The sequence below is a fragment of the Lampetra fluviatilis genome, chromosome 34 (genome assembly GCF_964198595.1).
Source record: "Lampetra fluviatilis chromosome 34, kcLamFluv1.1, whole genome shotgun sequence".
NCBI lineage: Eukaryota > Metazoa > Chordata > Hyperoartia > Petromyzontiformes > Petromyzontidae > Lampetra > Lampetra fluviatilis.
The window spans coordinates 5,965,306-5,986,457 of record NC_136308.1 but is presented as its reverse complement, the minus strand read 5'-3'; the positions used below and the strand labels follow the sequence as shown (position 1 = coordinate 5,986,457).

The window sequence follows — 21,152 nt, the reverse complement described above, 5'->3', positions numbered from 1 at the left end:
GGGCTTTTTTTTCTCACGAACGAGAAGCTTTAACCTCATATCGCACAACTAGGGTTACCCAACCTGGGTGTGTAATTGAAAAATAACACCTATCAGACATTTTGAGTTGAGTCTTCCTGCGAGTAAATCATGCGTGCAAGTTCTCAACGTGGGGTACGCTGGTGCAGTGGTTAACGGAGCCCAGAAACCTGTTTTTTAAACCCCTGCCAATTGTTAATATTGGCGGAAAGCGAAATTCTGGACCAGCCTGAAGCCCTCCCCTAGGTTTATTCAGCCTTAAATTAATACCTGGTGTGGTATGTAAACATCAGCAATGGAGAGCTCAAGGGAGCTGAGTGTGTTGCTGATCACAGCACCCCTTTGTAGACTACAGTAGCTCTCAATAGATGCTCGCTAACAGCACTTGCCCTAACAGTCTATAGAAGGCCACCGTGAAAATGTTCATCTTCTTTGAATGTTACAAGACGTCTGTTCCTGCCGATTGTGATGCGGCATGGTCAAAACGCTGTCCAAAATAATAATAATAACTGGTTTTGGTCTCACCGATTTGTTTTCAGGCTGTACCGTGTGTTGTTCGGCACGATGTCCGATGTTTCGCACCACGCCCAATGAACTTCTTCGAGAACCACATTATACAATGAACACACCAGCCCACAGCGCAACCAATAAAAATAAAAAAACCTAAATGCAACAGTAACGAGCAAATTTATTTTATAGCATCTCGAAGCTGACGGAAACATTTATTTATTAATCTATTGATTTATTTTTTTCCCCACAAACACGCTCCTGGGGAAAGTTGCAGGAAGGTTGAGCTGACCACCGAACCGCTATGTGGAGGTGCTGAATCGAAGGCGTGCATTTGATTAATGGCACGGGAAGGCATTTTAAGCAATCGGTGCAAAAATTTTAAGAACCCCCAATGCCTGCCGTAATTGGGAGGCAGGGCATTGTTAAGAGAAGAGTGATAAATATGCCACGCACGGACCTAGAATAAACTCCAATCAATTTGTTTCAGCAGCTGCAGGCAAAGAAAAATGAACTGTGTGGTTGAGAGGGGCAGGGCAGCATCCCGTGATGCATCGGTCCACGCAGCACGATACACATTTTTCGTAATTTATCCCAATAACACCCAGAATATATTCCGCTCAGGTCGGACAGTAAATTCTCGATTGTCCGTGGGCGGATTATCCAGGTTGTCGATTAAACCATGCTGGTTCACGTGGTCCAGTGACTTCAAAACTAAACTAAACTATTTTTTTATTTAAAGCTTTCGTGACTGCAGAGATTCATATTCTTGGTTCTTTCAGTAAAGTCACATAGAAGGGAAATAATAAAATAATATTTTTCCCTTCTACGTGACTTTACCAAAAGTACCAAGAATACAAACTATTTTTTATTTTACCAGGTATGGCTCACTGAGCTATGTAGCTCTTTTTCAGAAGCGACCTGGCCACAAATGATCGCTGAACGAAGTGGCTCATCACGTGGTAATGTATAGCAGCCAAATACTCTAAATGTATGATTCTAAATGTGAAGTGAAAAACGAGGTGACGCGGACAGAAAAATCCATGTGACCACAGAAAGAGAGAACACGCAAACTCCAAATATACAGCAGGCGTCAGGGTTGGGATCGAATCCACAACCTCCTGCATACCAGGCGAGGGAGTTAACATCTCGTTACCGCAACGAAGCCAGGGTTTCCCAAACTCCAGTCCTCGCAACTCCACCGCCACCACCACGCTACGTCTTACCAATTTACTCCTCCCATTCAAATACAAGTTACCTCGTGCCACGCTGCTGCACGCGCCTGATGCTTATTAAACACGACCCATGTGCCGTGCTCAGCAATTAATGCCGTCTTGCGTTAATAGTGCCGATTCAATATTAATTAACGCCGTGTGTACACGTGTGCGCATGCACGCGTGTGCGCATGCACGCGTGTGCGCATGCACGCGTGTGCGCATGCACGCGTGTCCCGCGCGACACAGCGTTGTTTGCTGCGTCACGTGGGACGAGTTTAACGCTCGTCGGGCGAGTGCAGCGTGGAACGAGTCGATTGATACACGCGGAGAGACGCAGCGTGGTGGAGGTCGGCGAGGAGGACTGGAGTTTGGGTAACTCTGTGCCAAGCGCTGTGACTGCACGCACGTCGTCGGCAAAGTAAACCGATTACCTAAACAAAAACTGACGACACATTCTATGCCTTCACCTCCGTTCCATGTTAAGTAAAAGAAATAATGCTTCATGGAAAAATTTGCATGTGCTTCACGTTATCCGTGGGTTTGCTTTACGTGGCCACCGCTTCCCCACAATGCCCCAGATAATCAAGAGTTGACTACATAAGGAAAGCCGAGAAGCTTCGAGAAGTGAGATATTTAGCGGGGGCAGAAGGCTGCCACTCTTTGTTATACTATTTCAACGCAGTGCTCTGTAATGCAGCGGGGGTCCTTAATACCCAATGAGTTCATTAACAAGGGGTGCTTGAAACAAGCCTGGCAAATTAAAAAGGATATCGCGGTTTAACCAAACACACCCTTTGCTTACAAATAACATCTCTCTCACCGGTGTAATTAGAACGCGCGCTCAAAATTCATGAGCTGAACACGACGCTTAATTAAATGATGGAACGACAGCTTGGCGTCAATGCGCGGCCGCACGCGCGTGAACGTCGCTACATACGAAACGCAAGTTAGGTGTGAGAAGAAGCAGCCGTTAATTACAATGGTGTCGCCCGGCATAGGCAATCAAGAGTTTGGATAGATTGCCATGTAGTTTAGTCAAATAAATGGCAGCATTACTATTAATGTCACGCGCACGAGGTTCGGGGAAGGATTCGTGCTTGTCAAGGTGCAAGTGACATCGGCTATTGTCTGCCGGTGTTTGCTTGTGCTGACCATGAACGTTTGTAATCACTATACGGTCGTCGGCACTGACTGTGAGTCGAACGACTGAATATATTTCTAGATTTGAAGCTTTCGTGACTGCAAGGATTCATATTCTTGGGTTTTTTCGGTAAAGTCACGTAGGTAAAAATTTTAAATTAAAAGAAGTAAAATAAAAATCAAATAAAAAATAAAAATCACGACGTTTCGGAGGCAACACAAGCCTCCGTCTTCAGGTGGAACCGTCACAGCACGCTTGCTGTATCAAGTATGTGAGTAAATGATACAGCGAGCGTGCTGTGAAGGTTCCACCTGAAGACGGAGGCTTGTGTTGCCTCCGAAACGTCGTGATTTTTATTTTATTTTACTTTAATTAATTTTTATTTTCATTTTTTACCTACGTGACTTTACCGAAAAAACCCAAGAAGACTGAATATATGCTTGTGCTGACTTTGAATGTACCGACTATCGCATTAAAATAATGATATCCATCAACCAATCTCGGCCCGCTTTTCTGAACTGAATCAGGTCGCGGGGAGAAGCGAACTCCACCAAGGCCTTCCATTCCGCCCTGTCCTCCTCCGCCAGCGGCATCAACTGTGCCTCCCGGATCGCCAGTCTTTCCACGGCCAAGCGCACCACCTGGTCTTTCCAGCGCGATCGCGGGCAGCCTCTGGGTAATAATAAAAAATAATTTCTGACGCGCATGTATATTTCGCGAATCGGACGTATCGTTCGCTGTGGGTGTCTGTACTGACGATATGGTTGTCTGTGCTGTCTCCTGGGTATTTGTCCTGGTTGTATGACGTTCAGCTGTGTCTGTAACTGCCTGGAGGATTGACTGCGTTCAATGTGAGTGGGGGCACTGACTACAATTGTGCTGCAGGTGCTTTGTACTGCCTGTAAGAGAGTACCGACTGAGTGTCTGCGCTGACTGTGGGTATCGACTGTACGGGTGGGTGCTGATTCTGTCAGTGTCTCTGCCAACTCGAGTTGCATTCAACGTCAGGCACAACCGATAATACGTCAACTGAGGCCGTGTCTCATCACGTGATGTGGTAGTCTTAACATTTGAACTTGTAAAACATCGCTGAGCTCAAATGACTTGTCGTCGCCAAATGCCGTCCTCCTCTTTCCAGAGGATTGGCGGTGTGTGGCACCTCTGTTCCACCGCACCCATCTCTGTTCTCCGCCAGTCCCGCTGCATTGTCAATTTGCATCCCTGTGCATTTGCCTAGAGTCATCTGTCCATCACCTCCCCGCCCGAGCTTGGGATCTCTGACCAGATGTACATCCTTGTGTTATGGCCATTTTTATTGGCAACCTACATCCTATGTAATTCATGTAGGTTGGGGCGCGCCATGGCGGCGAGGTGTTAACTACCTCGCTTGGTATGCAGTTCACGGGTTCGATCCTGACCCTGGCACCTGTATATTTGGAGTTTGCATGTTCTCCCTGTGGTCGCTATTTCTCTGGGTTCTCCGGTTTTTCCCTACGCATTTATAAACAGGCGTTTAGAGTATTTGGCTGCTGTAAATGTCGACTTGATAAGTCACTTCGTTGAGCTATCATTTGTGGCCAAGTTGCTTCTGAAAAAGAGCTACATAGCTCAGTGGGCCTTACCTGGAATTTTTTTTTAAAGTTTAGTTCACAATAAGGTGTTCATGAAATAGCACAGGGTCTGTGTTCGTATGCAGTCAGAGCCCTTTTCTCACTTAGTGCTTGCAAAACGCAGTAATTTAATGCGTGTTCTCTCCGCAAAACCAGTAGTATCCATCCATGACGCCTCATCTCAATGCAAACGGCCAATACTAATGGAAATGTAGTGAGTAAAACATATACATGGTGCAATTCCCTCCTTCAGTGTAACATTGGAATGGTATGAATGCATCATTTTTATTTATGCATCTCACTTGCTTGGAAACTGAGCAGACAATTTAATATTAAGTGTACATCTTTGAATATGCATACAGTAGGCTTTTCCGTGATAAACGTGTGGACATTCTCATTATACCAACGCATTATTCTTGCCATTATCAAAGCCAATGTAATGCACATTTTTACGGGTGTAATGCTTTAAAGGGACACAATGAAAGACCGCCACACAACTGAGCTGGAATTATATCAAACAGCAAGGGCCTTCTTGTGCCTACAAAGCCAGCACATTTTTTTTTTATCAACATCAAAAACGAGTAATGCACTCAGATGTGCCAAATTCGCTAATTGGCGGTAAATCATTAACCAAATTATGACTGCAGCTCACGAAAAGCTTGTCCAAATTTCATATGGGATGATAATGAGTTCTCCATCCTCTCCGCGTGGCGTTCAAGTGATCGGGCGCGCGCCCTGCACAGGACCTGGTTTAGGAAGCTCAGCATGCTGGATGGCACCGCCATGGGGTAATTCAAGTGGGGCTTAATCAGAGTCTTAGCCAAGCGCATAAGTTTTGTTTGGAGCCTACGCACTCCTTTCAGCTGTGCGTGTGAGCGAGGACGGGTGAAAGCATTTACGTTGTTAATGTTTCCCTTTTTTTATTAATAGGCACGTCCAAGGCAAGCCCACACCACTGGTGTGATTTTGCCAATTTTGGGATTTTTGGGACAGATGTTTTTTTTTGGGCCCCCTTCTCCTTCTGCACAAAATTCGATCTGTTTTTTTTTTATATAAATGCATTTCACTTACTGTCCACCTTAGGAACAAATTTTCTTTCTAGATTTTGTAATGCTTTATAAACGACTGTTCAAAGCGTGAATCAGAATATTTATTCATACTGGAAGAATCCGATGATCTCTAAAGCTCTTTTTCACAGATGTCCAGTAGTCAAAGACGTCCATCCATCCATAAAGGGGGGGGGGGTCATGATAACTCTCATGAAGATGATCCAATATGAACCAAACTTTAAAAACAAAGTTCTGTTGCTGTCAGGCGTTTACCCTGTTGAAAGGGTTACGTTAAACTTTAGAGACACAAACCAGCGCTAAAAGAACACAAACCGCTGTTCTGGCCCTGCCGGCAAAGGCGTGCCCTCCCAGGTAGAGCCGCTGTCTGAGCCGCATAATCTCATCATGGCCTACAGATAGTTTGGGGATGCAGGGGCCAACCTCAACGATGACTGTCATGATGATGATCATTACTACTTCGACACTTGTTTACCCAGAAGCCTCACCGAGTCTCGTGACTCTTTTCAGGAGGGTCCTGCAAAGTTTTTGTTCAATGCGGGGCAATGATTGCTATGTGTACCATACCCCAATCGAGCAATCTGTGGGTAACGTTTCTGACAATGACCATCGTAAAACTTGCGAGGACAAAACGCACGTTGGGAAGCAACACACAATCCATGGTTTTCCTGCTTATTTATACAAAGAGAAATTTAATTTGGAATGCACCATGATTTATATTTTTTATTTATTTCATACATTATCATTTATTCTTCGTATGGATACAATGATAATGCCCAGCCAGCATAGTCTGGGGGCAGGGCAGCCAAAAAGTAGGCAAATGAGTTCACAAAATCCATACGAGTTTGCGGGTTCTTTATTCTCATTCTCTGTAAAGTTTGGAGTCTCACAGCGAGACCTCTTCCTGGCTGCTGTTCCACAACTGTTGGGCACAGATGCCTTTGGTTTCTCGCCTGTCTCGCACGTCTCTGCTTATTTATATCACCGTAATAATTCACGGTCGCGGCCCCAGCGGCTCATTTTAATAAGTGCCCTGTGCAGACCACTGTGCCATCGCTCAGGGCTGCGGAGCCCAGCCTTTGCATGCGAGCAGACAAAGACACGCACGGCGCTGAGCATGAGACAGAGGTCGCAACCGGGTACCCGATACCCGTACCCTACCCGATACCCGGCTACCCGTACCCGGCCGGGTACGGGTACCCATTTGCGACCCTGGTGTGGCCGGGTACGGGTACGGGTGAGGAATCAAAACCCGTTTGCGACCTCTGGCATGAGATCGCTCAGGTGGCTCTGAAGGTCAAAGCACTGAGCTGGCACAGGTGAGGTCCTGGGTTCGAAACCAGGTAGCTGCCTGTGATTATATTGGGTTTTCAGGAATCGTGACAAAAAGAACCCCATGAAATTAAATTTGTTTCTGAAATTAATTACTAAATGCCTACTCTCAGAATTTCAATATCGCCTTGACGCTCATGCGACGGACATTACTCTTGGGTGGCGAGGTGCTACCCTCTTCTGCGTGGACCAGAGGTCACTTGAAACAAACCTCAGACGTAGCTCTGTGAAATCTGCTTCCGTGGGCTCCTTCTCTAACACAAAGGGAGTTGTGGTTGCCCTGCTCTGCGAGAGATCCCAATGCATGCTTCACCTCGTGACGTGACACCGCTAGCACCATCAGCGCAAGAGTGGTTGGGGGGGAATAATAAAATAAAATATACGGCACTGAGCTCTGCGGTGTCCTGATTGGAACTCCACTTGGAAGTTTGCTCACTCTGACCCGCACACTTCACTCGTCTGAAGGGAGAGCAGCATGTTAGTTAGACCGATGAAGCCACATGTTTAATCAAAACCGTTTCTTCTGGAGTATTCTCGGCGGACGGCTCAATGTTTGATAATTTCTCATAAACTTCGCCACTGCTGGGCGTGTAATGAAAAAAAAAAAGTTGTCGAAAGAGGGTTTAATATTAATGTTGTGCAAATTAAAATTATGCCAGCGGCTATGTGGGCCAAGCCAGGAATTCAAGAGGTCCCATACCAGATGGGAGAGAAGGCGCTAATTGAATGATGAATGTTTTTTTTCCATGCGATTCCCGCCAAATTACTCGGGCCCGTGCTCGGCACGAGCCGTTCGGCGTGACCTCCCCCCACAGCTCACATGACCTCCAGTTCTGAGCTCCGGCATCGCAGCCGCACGCAATTCAAGGTAAGCTTGCATCGGAGCGTGGAGGGGGGAGAATAACAATTAACAATAAATAGTGAAGGAAAAAACGCTGTCCGCTCCAGAGTCATCAAAAGCACGTTAGTACATGACGGGCGAATAAAACAACGACGCGCCGCGACAGCCGTCGGTCGGTAACGTTTGACGTGCCCGCGGCGTTATTAAATGAATCCTTCGAAACGCGCGGCTCGTGCGCCGAGGGTCGTAATTACGCCGCCGCCGCCACTGCTGCCGGAGCAGCAGCAGCATCGCCCGCAGCTCCTTTAGAGAGGCGGGAGGGGGGGCGCAATCCTGGCGACGAGCCGCCTTCACGCCGTCCCACGGCCCTCATGCAACGGGGCTCCTTTATGAAACCCGTTTCTCATTCTGATGGCCTGATCGGAGCGGCTCCCCGAGCGGACCCCTCCACACTCGCCCCCCACCACCGCCGGCTGAAACGTAACGAGCAGCTTATCGGCGTGATTAGGGAGGAGTGAGCCACGCTTCCGTCCGAGGGAGCAAAGTTCAGGAGATCGAGGTGGCGAAAAGTGCAGCTGCGTGGTACGGGGGATGGGGGGAGGAGGTGGGTCAGGAGGTGTGGTGGTATAAAACTTGACGGGTCTGGCTGTAATTTGCCGCACTTCGCCGCAGAGTCGGAAGATTCAGGCCTCGTTTATTTTGCTGTCCCCCCACCCCCAAATTGTGGCTGTCTGAGTTATTGGGCTGTCAGTTGTATATTGATTGATGCTCTGCACCTCTTTAATGTGCAGGTAAATTATTCATGTGAATATCATTGTGTGCTTTTTGGTGCTAACGGCCGTTGTAATCAAAACAGATCTCTTATGAAACAACAGTTTAGTTTAGAACTACAGAGGGAATCGTAATTACACCAATTCATAATAGCACATGCCACGCGAGTTTGCACACTCCATTTAAAATGCACCACCGCAATAGCCCAACAGGAGCACGAAAGTAAAGCAAATCTATTTGATACATTCTAATTGCAGCAATCCCCAATTAAGTCTAATTTGCAATTTAAATAAAATTAGCCTCACTTCATATGTCATAAATTCTACTTCAATGTTTTTCTTGCATACCTGTTCTCGAATAATGTGTCACTGGAGCTACTTTTGGAATGGAGTGCTGTAATACAGTTGCACACGGCGCAGAGGACTGCACAGGCCATGTTTCGTCTTCAAGGGCGAGAGACATGTTTGTATATAGATATCTTATCTTATACATAACAGTTCAACATCCATGCGTACATACAGCGTCTTATGCCAAGGTGCTTTACAGCAATTGTACAATTGTACGTAAGATGATAGTGGTCGAAATAAAAGTGGTGGTGTACTTACGGTGACAGTTTAGGAGAACAGGCGGGAGAGGTTAAGGAAGGAATGTGGAGCACTCCTGAAAAATACCCCTCGATCTCAGTGGGGCTGTTTGGCCAGGATACTTTGAGTATTTCATAGAGAAGTCCTTGAAAAAAAAAGATACCCCTGCAGATGTCCACAGCCATTGAGAGCGACCACGTCATTTGAGAACATTCTAGATCCCCCGGTTGCACAGGGATGTGGCAGTCAAACGGCCGAGTGGTCGGCGATTTGGCCAAACAGCCCCACTGAGATCGGTAAAGGTCAGAGGGACCTACGATGTCACCGATTACAGGAGTAGGACGTCGTGAACAACTGCTGTAGGTCAAATTCCAAATAACACCAAATTAATTATCAGACATGTTCTATCCACTGCTGCACGAAGGCCTCCCCACGCCGTTGTTATCCCACCACGTTTCTGTACCGCCACACTCCATCTTTTGCTCTTCGGGACAAAACTCTCCACGGTGGTGGTCATCCTCTCAGGCATCGTTCGCTGTCCGTTGGCGGAACCTCTCTCGAAATTCTGATCCACTGGCCACCGAACTTTCAAACAGCAGCGAGTCCTGCCCAGCTCACTTAGCTGTCTTGACAGTCAACTTAAAGATTAACCGTAAAACGCGTTTACAGCCCTTTGCCAATGCACCGCTAGATGAAGGCCTCACCGCACTGCTGGTCACGGTTAGATTTTTTGGCCACGTTTTGCCGTGCTGATAAGTGTAGGTTTGTGAGAAAACGACCGGTTCCAAATATCACTCGCCACTGATATTAGCCGTGTCTGGGAATTGAACTGGGGTTACCAGCTTTATATGGCAGCATGCAAACCTCTATACCAACGTTGCCCGTTAGCAGTCAACACATGTCCCGTAAATTGTAACAATGTGCCGCATATACATTTAGAAACAATTAGGTTTACGTGCTATGAAGATGCACCAATTTTCAAAACGTCACCTATTATATATTATTATTTATTATAGACTTTTACTTATAAGACAGTATTATAGACGAATTTGCGGAGTGTTTTTTTCCCTCCACGTATACCTGGTATGTGTTTACCTTCGAAAAGACATAATGAGTTTGAATGTGCCATCACGTGGAGTCAAAAGGGGCCGCCAATAAAATCAATAACGAATCTCACTGTAAAACAAATGAATCTCCCCAAAAGAACCCGTTCAGTCTACAGGCGGCAGGGGCAAGTGGGAAGCTCTCGGCAGCCGGCTAATGGTAACAAAGCACATCAGTGTCTCTCACACACACACACACCCCCTGCCCTGCTCACCTCTCATCTTGTGCCAGTTCACCGCATCCACCATGTGCATCTCTCTGCAAAGAAGGAGAGAAAGAAAACACCTAAAGCAGCCAGTAATGTTGACAGTTTTCCCCGTAAGCGCTTTCAATAGAAGAGCCACCATGAGCTCCCGGCGGGCGAAGCCGATTCCACCCATTCCGCTTGTTCGGCGCGCAGCTCAGATCGCCGCCATCTCATTTTTCACGGCGCGATAAGAGTGCACGGATTGTATCGCTACCAACGATACTCACCTGCCGTGGTGGGCACCACGTGACGTGGATAATCAAGAAGTAAAAACAAGCTCCTCCGACTGGTTACTTAACGATTGGGTAAATCGTGCGTGTGACCATCACTCCTTTAAAAAGTACGCAGGTGACGTGTGAATGCTACACTGGGAATAATGCAGCGGGTGAAACCGGACAAAGACAGAAACGTTGAGAAGCAGAAAAAACGAAATGGTACAAAGGGGACAAAAGAAAAGTGTTTCTTACGATGAACTGTGACCCCCCCCCCCCAAATCTAGATGTTTCATTACGTCGCTGGGGGAGATGATTTGTTACATGCCTAATGGATGAGTTTGCTTGTTAGCAGTAAATAGGTGAGGGCAAAGGTCTTGCATACAAGACATCCTGATTGAATTCAAAATCCCAAGTCCACCGTTATGAAGAGGCATTGAATCGCAATGGATTCTTACCGGCTTACAAATAAAGGTATCTTGTTAATTACATACATAAGTTCAGCACAAAGCATACATTCCTGCATCTCAACGAGGTGTGCCTTGTAAAATGTAAGGACTGTGAATGCACAACACAAATAACTAGCAATGCAAAGCTGACAGCTGCTGGGTGCTGGTGGCTTTGTGTAGCATTCCAAGCCTTCATTTGTCGGCGATGCTGTAAAATGTCCATCACAGCAATTGAACATGCACTATCGCTCACAGCTGACAGCTATGATCTCCTTAGTTTTCCCCCCCTGCTTACCTTCAATCTGTTTATAAAGCAATAATCCCAACGGAGGTCCCACGGTCTGCAGTTGTATTTTGTTATTTTATTATAAAGTCAGCCTGCGGCCAGGTAACCTGGAATGCACCTCCCCCCGATCCTTGTGAGATCTCAACATCTTTGGCGATTCTGCTGCATTGGCAGTGGTGCACAGGCACAAGAAATCAAAAGTCAACATGTTCATCAATAGCACTGCCTTGAAATGAAAACATCGATAATAGGTGGCGTGTCGGGTAATGGACCTTCTTCACAGCACAATCACAGCGTTTTATGTGCTCAGGAAAATGGGCAAAGCCCAAAAAAAAAAAAATCACCTTTTTTCACGTTTCCTTTTAAGGCAGCGAGTGTTACTAATAAACGTGTTTTCTTTGAATCAGATCTCAGAAGGCAAGCAGGTTCGAGCCTGGATGCTGTTTGAATGAGGTCACCACAAAGTGCGACTAAACCTGTGCAGTCGGCATTGGGGTCAGTAGAGAGCAGTGCAGCAAAATCCACTGTTCTGCACTCCCGCCGCCTTCACCTCCCCACGCCGGCCAGCGCAGTGAAGTAGGGTCAAACAACACTCGCGGCCCCAGCAGGCTTGGAGGAGACCCTCATCCAGCAGCGGATTGACCAAATGGACCGTACGTGCGCGTCACAATGCCTGATGCACACAAGAGCACTGCAGTGGTGTGTTTGTGACGGCACTCCGTAACCCCAAAAACAGCCGCTCGCTCTCCAGTGGACCCACCAAATCACTCGCCCGTCACTCTCAAGCCTTGGCGAGTGTGATGCTCGCACCGGCCCGATGCCTGCGTCTCCACGTGGATTCTCTAACGCGGGATTGACGGCAGCAATGAAGTCGGCGCACGAGCGGTTTGCCGAGCAGCAGGGGCGGTTTCTTCATTAGGGCGATTGGGCGACGCACCACCAATGTTATTCAACCACAGAGTCACGCTAGCCGTCACTGTCAGCCTCTGGATATAGTCCAATCAGCGTCATGTCACGTTCTGTGGAGTACCGCCTCTTTTTGGGCGATTTCACTACGGCTGAGAATCGCCCCGAGTGGCCCCATAGACTTACATTCAAAGATGTTTTTTTTCGAACGGGGGCGCTGCAATGCATTCTCTATGGCTTCCGGGAGGGCTCGCCCTAACGTGCTTACGTCATCATACGTGCTAACGTCATCATACGTAAGCACGTTTCATCCAACAATATAATTTATCGCCACCTAGTGGAATCTTTAATAAAATAAACTTGAGTGGTTTGTTTTAATAGTGAGTATATAAACAAACAAGATGTATTGTAAGAGTCACTTTATTTTTCATTAATATTAAAGAAGTGAAGTTGCCTTTACATGCTTAAGCTGTTAATTTATTCATTGCATGGGTGGACCTTATCAATCATCCAGACATTTGCCCCCCCTGAGAGATTTTGCAGGAGCCGCCACTGCCGAGCAGTTAACGCGATCGACTTTTGCCGCGACATGGCGGAATGTGTGCAGCACCGGTGCCCCGCACGCTTCAATAGTGTCTGAAGGTCTCTTTTGATCGTAATAATAATAATATCAAATGGCTTACATGCTGATCACATCTCGCTCACACACACGCCCTGCATTCATTGATGTCGCTCCTTTATGGCCATTCTCCTTCATGGCTCTTTCATTCCTCGGCTTCCTTTCCGGTCTTGCCTTTTGTCCTTCAGTTGCCGTTTCCTCGTACGTTGTGTGCTGCCCAAGCTCACGGGACTAAGTGCGATATCTTCTCGTGGTGGAAATTCCACATTCCTAGAGTGAGGTTAAGGCTATCCATAGAACAATCGTTGTTGACTTTCCCCACAATGTGGTACTTATTTTATCGACCTTCGTAATGATGGGCTGAGCCAACCCCCAGCACTCTGATTGCAAGCCGCTCGCTGTCATAATGATACTTTCATTTGACATAGCGTCACTCATGCCAACAGCATCCCACATCGCTCATGCCAACAGCTCTACCGCTGAGCCACCTGCCCGGTTCGTATTTTCTGGGTTATTCTGAAAAAATATATTTATTACATATCCCAGAAGCAGTGTTTTCAAAGGTTCCGTGACACTCGTGTTTATACCTAGATAGATGCTACAATAACATGTATATGTTTATTTATTTCTTTAAAACCTCTCAAAAGATGTACATGGCAAGAAAATAAATTTGTCTGGCTGTCAGTCACAGCACTTTAGTCGTTTTCATTGCAGAGTTGAGCAAGGGATCAATCCGAGCAGCAGAAGCAAAGGACCTGTGTTATTGATGAGCGATGTATGAACAATAACCTTTGACCTGGATCGGAAAAAAACGTATGCCAAAAACTTTCTCACCATGCTAATCCCCTGGGGTTTTAGAATAATGTTTGACAAGGCACCCATTAAAAGGGCGATGGAAACTGTACAGCACCGTACGTCTATACATCATTGATTTTACAGACGCACAATTATTTTTAATAATGCATGTAACACGGTTGTTTTATTTCTCGGTGGATTCATTCTGTGGTCACCTTCAACGCTACAAATGTATAATTTCTCATCTATAATTTGGATACGATTTAGACTGGACGACATTAACGGTATTGTACGGCGTAATAGCTCGCAGCGGTACACAACTTAAATTATGCCAAAGATTCAGCATTGTCGAACATAAATGAATTATTTTGGCAAATATAGCTACTTACTTACCCAACCCATGACGGTTTGGTAAAACTGTTGCTCTATTGTAAATGTTTGGGGTTTTTTTGTTTAAGGTTGGAAATAGTTTTGTAAAATAAAAATAAAAAAAATACTGTTAATATGTATGAGACAAAATTCATGGCCATTTTCAAGTTAAATAAAAACATATTTGTCAAGTTCGGCCACTTCAATGTGCAATTTACTGCCACCACACTGCGATTTTGTAGGCGAACGTACACATATATTTGCAAGCCACAAAGCGCTTGCGGCCGGCCGGGTGAGATAGATCGCAAGCTACCTGTCGTGAAAAACATGACACGTCATATTCTCTTGGACGTCGGGCAAGAATATATAATGGGGCGCGCGGACAGACACGGCTGTCCGACGCTCTTGACGGTCACACGACCGCTCAAGACGCCGCCGCTGCCGCCGCGATGGCGAGCGCTTAGATTTATGACTCGGGCGCTCACCGAGCAGAAGGTTGCTCTGCCGGGATTGGGGACGTGAAATGGGTTGGGCAATAAAAGCTATGCTATGGGAACCAGCGTTTAAATTAACATGTCGTCGCGAATGCACTTCACTGGAAACAGCTGGGCTTGCAGGGCTGGCCGCATGAGTTCCGTCACATCGTAAAAAAACAAATCCACGCCGTTTTTTGTGCGATCACGGTCAAGTGTGATCTGCACGGCGACATCTTCATCAACGATGAATACATCCAACGCGTGTGGAATTATCAACCGCGATCTTCACATTTTTATTATTCTTTTTATCTGGCAAATGGAAGAAGTTAACGCGCGCAAAAGGCACCGATACACCAAGTACGCTTGGCTACGTATGGGGCGAAAGAAGTTCAATGTACAGTAAACCCTTTTTAATTAGACACATATGGAGCTCTGGCCTTGCCGAATGATCCAATATTTAGAATTATGTACAACGGTGCTCCCCAGTGCCACCTGCCCCAATATTTTTGTTTCTTTCAAATTTGTTGTCAAACTCTTCACACACCAGACGCATTGACACACCTGCACGAACTCTATCCAAAACTTTAGATTTGTCTCACAGACTAAGGGATTTATACTGCAGTCCCTTTCTATTGCTTCTTGATGGAGGTGGAGACGGCATGTCTGAGAGACCTGGCTTGCACAGAGTGCACAAACAAGGCAAAGTCCAAAGCAACATGTCTGCATTAACGCTCGCCACACGCGCACAATTTCGGCATGCTCCACTTGCATGCCGAAATTGGACCATTCGGTACGGCAAATCGGCTCATGGTGAATCACTAATATACTCTATATATGACGACAGCGCAGCCGTGCCGAATTATCCACAATTACGAATGGTCAAATACCGAAATAACGAGGTTTTACTGTACATACAAAGCAAACCATCTATGCTTGGGTACACAGCGAACTGACTAGGTCCCTCATCATGAATCCGAGGGAAGGGAGAAGATTTCCCATTTGCTTTGGCCACGTGCGATGCAGCTCAGCGCTGCTGTTTGAAATGCATTGGACACGCGTAGAAATGTTCCAGAGCACTGCATCTACCATAAGAACAAAAGTTTAAATTTCGATTTAAAGCTTTCGTGACTGCAAGGATTCATCTTCTTGATTCTTTCGGTAAAGTCACGTAGAAGGGAAATAATAAAATAATAAAAATAAAACATAATAAAATACAATTCTGATAATTATTTCGGTAAAGTCACGTTAAAGTTACGTAGAAGGGAAATAATAAAATAATAAAAATAAACATAATAAAATACAATTCTCAGAAAAAGAACAAAAGTCTACTCTGTGTTCCGGGTTGAGCCCTGAATAACGATTCTCCGAACTCAAGGCAGGTGCACTCACTGCTAGTTATATCTTAGTTATAAGGCAGTTTCAAACATTAGGCTACTTCACAGTCAAAATTCATAATCATCTGAATAATACATACGGAGGTATCATTTTAAAGGAAATCATCGGTAGTTTTAGAAAATACGGCATATATATGGAATAAGTCAACAGCTTTACACACACTCGAAACTTAATGCACCACTGCCATCCCAGCGCGTCTGAGCATTTCCCCACAATCAAGTGAGGTGGACAACTGATTTCTACGTGAATTAGTCTCGCTTGACATGACGCCTAAGTAAAAAGGCCACTTTGCGATGATTCCAACAATGACCCCACACCTTTAAAGTGTCTGAAACGTACGTGCCAAAAACCTCGCGACTGCCCGGTGTCATTCTAACTCCTCAAATAGGAAGGCACCGACGCAACAATTTTGAGCTGTCGCGTCTCTATTCATTGCATAGGATCCGAGTGCAATTAGTTCGCCCGCCGGCATCACGGCTCCCACGTCGCTCTCAATTTGCACTCTGACAGCATCCGGTCTGCGAGCGTTTCGTGATACAAATAATAAAGCGCTGGCTTGGCAGGGGGACATGACATCGGGCAATCGGTCTGCCTTGACAGATGAGTTTAATCTTTGCATGTGGCGGGCAGGAGAGAGCGAGTCCCAGTTCCGCTGCAATAAATACACTTTAGGGAGCAGGTGCTGGCCTCGTTTCAATAAGGTCACTTAGTCGGGTGGCACTCGTGAGGACACAATTATGCACCGCTGCTTCACTCAACTATCAAGACCGCCAGGTTCACACAGGAATCATTTATCACACCTGTAGCACCTCCGAGCTCCTAATAATTGAGCACGGCTATCGTAAAAAAAAAAACCCAAAGTGAACTGTAAGCGCAACTGATTAAGTGAATTGTCAGTCACCTTTCAAACCTCAACCGATTCCTTTAAAGCACTGGAAAATGAGACGCGAGGGGATTGTGGTTTAATAAGAAAATTTAAAATATTTTCGATTTCCTGAATTTTTTTTTATAGTTAATTGATTGATAACCAGTACACACAACATCACGAAACACTGAACGGAAATGTTAGTTCATCCCTTATTCTCCCCACGCTTACTGAACAACTCTGTGAGTTGTGCTCCGTTAACCGGCACTTGTGGATGCATCGGCGAAGAGATGAAACGGATGTGTTTCACAGTCTCTAGACAAGCGGATTCATTGGCTTAAGAGAAATGAAGGTCGTTGTAACAGACGGCGTCACCTTGCAGCCACTGTCAAGAGATTGGGGGCCTTTGACACGATCTGGCAGAGCGATCGCCCCAGCGCAAACCTGTGATGGAGCCACTGCTCCAGACTCCACTTAAACCTTCATTTGGCACTGAAATACAACGTTCGAGATATCCCCACGATGGCTGATGCCCCCCCCCCCCCACATGTGTAAGTGTGTGCACATGTTGACCACAGCCAGGCATAATGGTGATGGATGCCGGAACATCGTAGGGTCGTTCTGAGCTCTGGTGCCGTGTTGCTAAGCGGTCACCGGGCGAATGGCAGCACATCCTATTGAAAGAAGAACCACACACCCCCCGACACCCTGGCTACGCTCCAACGCTTCATTCACGTCTGTTTCCTCGACGCCTCGCCCGGTCCCATTTTTGTTCAACGAGACGAGGCCAGGACCCACGCCCCACAGGACAATGCGCAAGGCTAACACGCGAGACGCCCAACAATCGTAAGCATTGGTTGTTTGCCAAATGTGTCCCCCAGCTAAGTAACCCCCAACCCCCGCAACGCCTGCCATTCTCACACCAGTTAAGACTGAGCTACTCTCCCCTAGGCACCTTGTACCCCACTGCACTCACATACTCCCCGCTCAACACCACCCCACACCTTCGCAAAACCGCAGAGCAGATGGTTTGTAACTAATTGTATTTTTCATCAATAAACATTAGAGCAGCCATGAAAATGCAGTTTGTTAAAGCCTCGTGGGAAATTAGTCCCTGTGTGCACGAACTCTCGGGCTGACATATGGTTTTGCCCAATGGGGGAAAATGTTTCTTGCGAAAAGGAATAATTTTTAAAGCTTTCGTTTATTTTGGTCTCGCAGTCTCTCCCTCCCTCTCTCGTGATTGTATTTGCCACTACCCACGTTTTACCGTCTTAATTGCACGTGGACCAGCAGATTCAACTCCCCCGTCATGCATACTCTTGAAATTGTATTCATCTCTGACCTCCCTGCTCCAACACGTATACATTGCGAAGGCCATAGCAACAAGGATAAGTAATTCAAGGAACTGTACTCCCCGGACGCCATTGATACAAAGCACTGCACTCCCGTATCCGAAATTGGAAATGAACCAATTCATTAGGGTCGAAGGATGCATGAAATATCAGTCATCTTGTAAGGCACGTCACAGGAAGCATGTCCTGATGCACCGAGTCGCACCATGTGCTCTCAGACGCACGCAGCGAATCGAGCGTGTGTAAACATCGATCGTTTATAATATGGGACCTTTCCTACCGGTATTAAAATCAGTTTCAAAGGCAATGTATATATTATGAGGGCATGTTTTTGTTTGCATGTTCACCACAAGTATGTGTGGTTAATGCAGACTGGATTCCTTGAATAAGGATTCTGTTTGGTATTTTAACAATCATGACACCTATTTTTATGCCAGAAAAGGTAAAACCTATTGTTATATCTATCGTTTATGTTTCACCCAAAAATGCTGTTGCATTTTTAAGCCGACTGATCAAACAGTATTGCACCTAAACAAAACGGAACAGAGAAACAAATAGGAAACGATGCGGTGAAAACGATACAAATAAAAAAAGATCAACCGCCGAATTAAAACGACACCCTCCAACCGTAACCACTGCATCAAATTACATTTTAAATTCTTGCGGAAGATGCGTTCACATAATTGTTTTGCGCACACAGGGTACGTCCGAGGTATCTGTGACAGCCCCGTCGTGGGGGCCTGTCAGCCAGCACAGAGGACGGGGGGGAGGGGGGGCCTTCAGCCACCCCAAGCGGCGAGCTCGAATCCATGCGCTCAGTACGCGTGGCTCAATTTCTAGACCGCAGAAAAAAAATCAGAAAATCTCCCTTGCATCGCACCACAGGCCACCTCTTCCTCCTCCACCTACCTTCCCATCATCCATCACTGATCCGTGACGCTTTCTCCCTCTCCCTCTGTTCCCAAATACCTCAACCGAGAATGGAAAGGACAAAAAAAACAAGAGAATCCCCCATCTCTTCACGGAACGAGATGTGTGCGAATCGTTTGTTGGTCACAGGATAGTGTCCGCTTGCGTATCACTTAATTAGGAAGTAAGCACCGTGGCGGACAGGCCCGGGAGCTCTGTGCTGCGAGCAGGACAATTACGATAATGGCTGCGTAATCCCAACAGCGCAGTGCATGCCTGGAAGAATAAAGCCGGGCGATGATGGCACCCGCCTGTAATCCACTACTGTGAAGTTAGCGTGGGTGGGCGATCGCACAGATCTTGTGAAAATCCTTTCCCGTGAGCATCGAGGTGCCATACCCCGGCTTGCCAGGAGAATGCGGTGCAGCAAAACGTGGACTGATATCGTCCGTCCCTTCTGTTGGGATAGTGTTGATAGTGTTCTCAACGTGCCCCAGCTTCCTCCCATATGTAAAACACGTATTAATGGGCTGAAAACAGCTTCATACATAGAGGACCGCAGAGCTTGGGCAATTGTTGGCACCGGCACACCGCATGGCTGGCTTCCAACCTGTCTGTGGTTCCTCGTGCCTCCGAGTCATTCTGTCGAAGAGTCAGCGAATACTGTGTTGCATGTTGCAAGTTGAAATTACGATTAATATTTAAATTCTGCGAGCCGGTTGAAATGAGATAAATTATTTGCGTTCAAGACAATGAACGTTCTGTTCAAATATAAAACCTACTTAAATGTATGACTGTGTCACTGATTGGAAATTAACCAAGTGCAGCACATGCAAAGGCTGCTGAACATGGAAATAGACATTTACGAAATAATATGAAAGCATTGTACAGTCTGAAATTGGTTTTTAACCCTTTTATCTGGCAACAAAACTGACACCTTTTTTACAAGGAGTCATGTTTGCATTGCCCACAATACCTGCGGTCGGAATGCAAACAAAAAACACAACTCTGATAATGTATGCACTGTCCTTGAAATTGATTGGTCCACACCCGAGACAGCTTTTCTTAGAGCCTAGTCTCACATGGTGTTGGACCAGATGACGTCAAAAGGTGGTTCCAATGGTGGCATTGTACAGTCCTTTGTCAATCCACTGCAGGATAAAGGCCTCCCCATGCTGTATCAGCCCTGGAGGTTGTCTGTCCATACTTCACTCTGATCGGTGCAGGTTGGCGGGGGTGAAGAGGTGGAAAAAGCCCAGGACTGGTACAGAAATCACAAGCCACTGTTATTAGCCGTGAATGGGAATGGTCTCTGGGTGCATAGCACACTATGCTAACCACTCTGCCACTCTTCCACCTCTGTTTTATTTGTTATCTAATGCCTCATTCCACTGCTTTGAAAAAATTCGTTTCAAATAATAAGTACGTTGTTTCCATTACAAAATCAATATGAACACTGGCAGTTATCAATCACCAAATAATATTGAGTGTATGCCTGCAATTTGCTGAGAAATTTCCATTGAGGCAATTTGTCTAAAAGCAATTTGAGGCACAATTGAGCGCTCACTATCCAACACGGGAAGGCTTGTACACAATTTGCCAAAGTCTGGCTCTTCTTTTTTAACCAAGACGTCAGCAAGTTGCAGGGTGGGTCCCGTTCACCGCAGACTCTCGGAACGCAGAAACGGTTCACGCCAATTTTATTTAGAGAGGCATAGCACTATTGTTTTAAAATACATTGCACTCACCGCAGAGAACTGTAGTGACACGACCACACTCTATGGTAGCTGGTGCCAAACTGTGGCAGACGCCCTCCCGCATGGCCTTGTGGGAGCCTCAGTACTGATAAAGTTATTTTATTTTGGTTTTTCTTCTGATTCCATTCCGATGACGTACGTGTAACCATGACGTAGACGGTCGTCATCGGAAAGGGTTAACCGCTATCAAGCGGCCTGGCCCTCACGGATCCGTTCCATGTGTGAAGGCCTCGGTCAGACCAGATGCATCGCCCAGCCACACGGGCCAGTGCAGCTACGGTATTTGCCACACACACAAAACGGGACAAACACTGAAAGCG

General features: G+C 46.3%; 1 protein-coding gene across 1 annotated transcript in view; it reads right to left on the bottom strand.

Moving 5' to 3' along the window:
• The window catches only part of PORCN (porcupine O-acyltransferase), a 120,512-nt gene that overhangs the window by 39,193 nt on the left and 60,167 nt on the right, over nt 1-21,152 (bottom strand). Inside the window, exon 4 of the mRNA XM_078872383.1 lies at nt 10,407-10,450. Within this exon, the coding sequence (XP_078728509.1) occupies nt 10,407-10,450 (44 nt within the window). The remainder of the gene's footprint in view (nt 1-10,406; nt 10,451-21,152) is intronic.